Source organism: Dicentrarchus labrax, unplaced genomic scaffold (genome assembly GCF_905237075.1).
Source record: "Dicentrarchus labrax unplaced genomic scaffold, dlabrax2021, whole genome shotgun sequence".
NCBI lineage: Eukaryota > Metazoa > Chordata > Actinopteri > Moronidae > Dicentrarchus > Dicentrarchus labrax.
This window is the reverse complement of record NW_026136705.1, coordinates 19822152-19822919: the sequence shown is the minus strand read 5'-3', so window position 1 is coordinate 19822919 and position 768 is coordinate 19822152. Positions and strand designations below refer to the sequence as shown.

Sequence of the window (768 nt, the reverse complement as noted above, 5' to 3'; positions counted from 1 at the left end):
TATGTCATCAGGATTATCTTGGTTTAGGCTTGAAGACTTCAATTTTTTTATGAAAAGCCTAAGTTACAAATAAGAGATGTACAGTATGAAATAGACAAGCATTAACCAGGCAAGGAGGGTCAAGCAACGCTTATCAGTTGCATCATGGGTAATGTAGGATCTAGTGTTTTCTGAGTCTCACCAACAGTGGGGATTGAAAGTCACACTATTTTGGCCTCTGCTGCATAGATTCTGACCATTGTTTTTAAAGATTTATGTCTAGGAAGCTCCTCAACTTTATGTCAGTACAATATACATTTAAGTATAGTTAGTTTAGAGTACCCCTTTAACATACACATTTCTAAATGCATTCATTGTAGGCCGTTTGCCTGACGATGGAGGTCATCTTTTAATACAAGTAAATGCTAAATCAGTAGCCTCAAGATCATTGTTTGACTGACGGATAGCCTACTACTCATGACTGCTTTGTTTACGTCCAGCACTCATACGGTTAATCGGGATTGACAAGCTAAGGGTAGTTGCGCATGCGCAGATGGCGCTGACAGAGGAAACAGCCGGGGAGTAGTCAAATAGTCTACGACGAGAGAAAGAGAGAGGAAACCCCACAGAGGACCAAACAACCCGGGTTCAGCTGGGCTTTCTCCCCCTACAAACAACTATGCTCGTCTCGCCGCTGTCGCTTCCCCTCAGGTGTCCGCTTCCCGGTCGCTGAATGGCGCTGGTTACCGTGCAGCGTTCACCGACCCCCAGCACCAGCTCCAGCCCCTG

General features: G+C 45.2%; 1 protein-coding gene across 1 annotated transcript in view; it reads left to right on the top strand.

Moving 5' to 3' along the window:
• The first annotated feature begins 485 nt into the window (after positions 1-485).
• ssh2b (slingshot protein phosphatase 2b) overlaps positions 486-768 on the top strand; it is a 19157-nt gene continuing 18874 nt past the window's right edge. The window contains exon 1 of the mRNA XM_051402185.1: positions 486-768. This exon is cut by the window's right edge and continues 7 nt beyond it. Within this exon, the coding sequence (XP_051258145.1) occupies positions 713-768 (56 nt within the window). The 5' untranslated portion in view covers positions 486-712.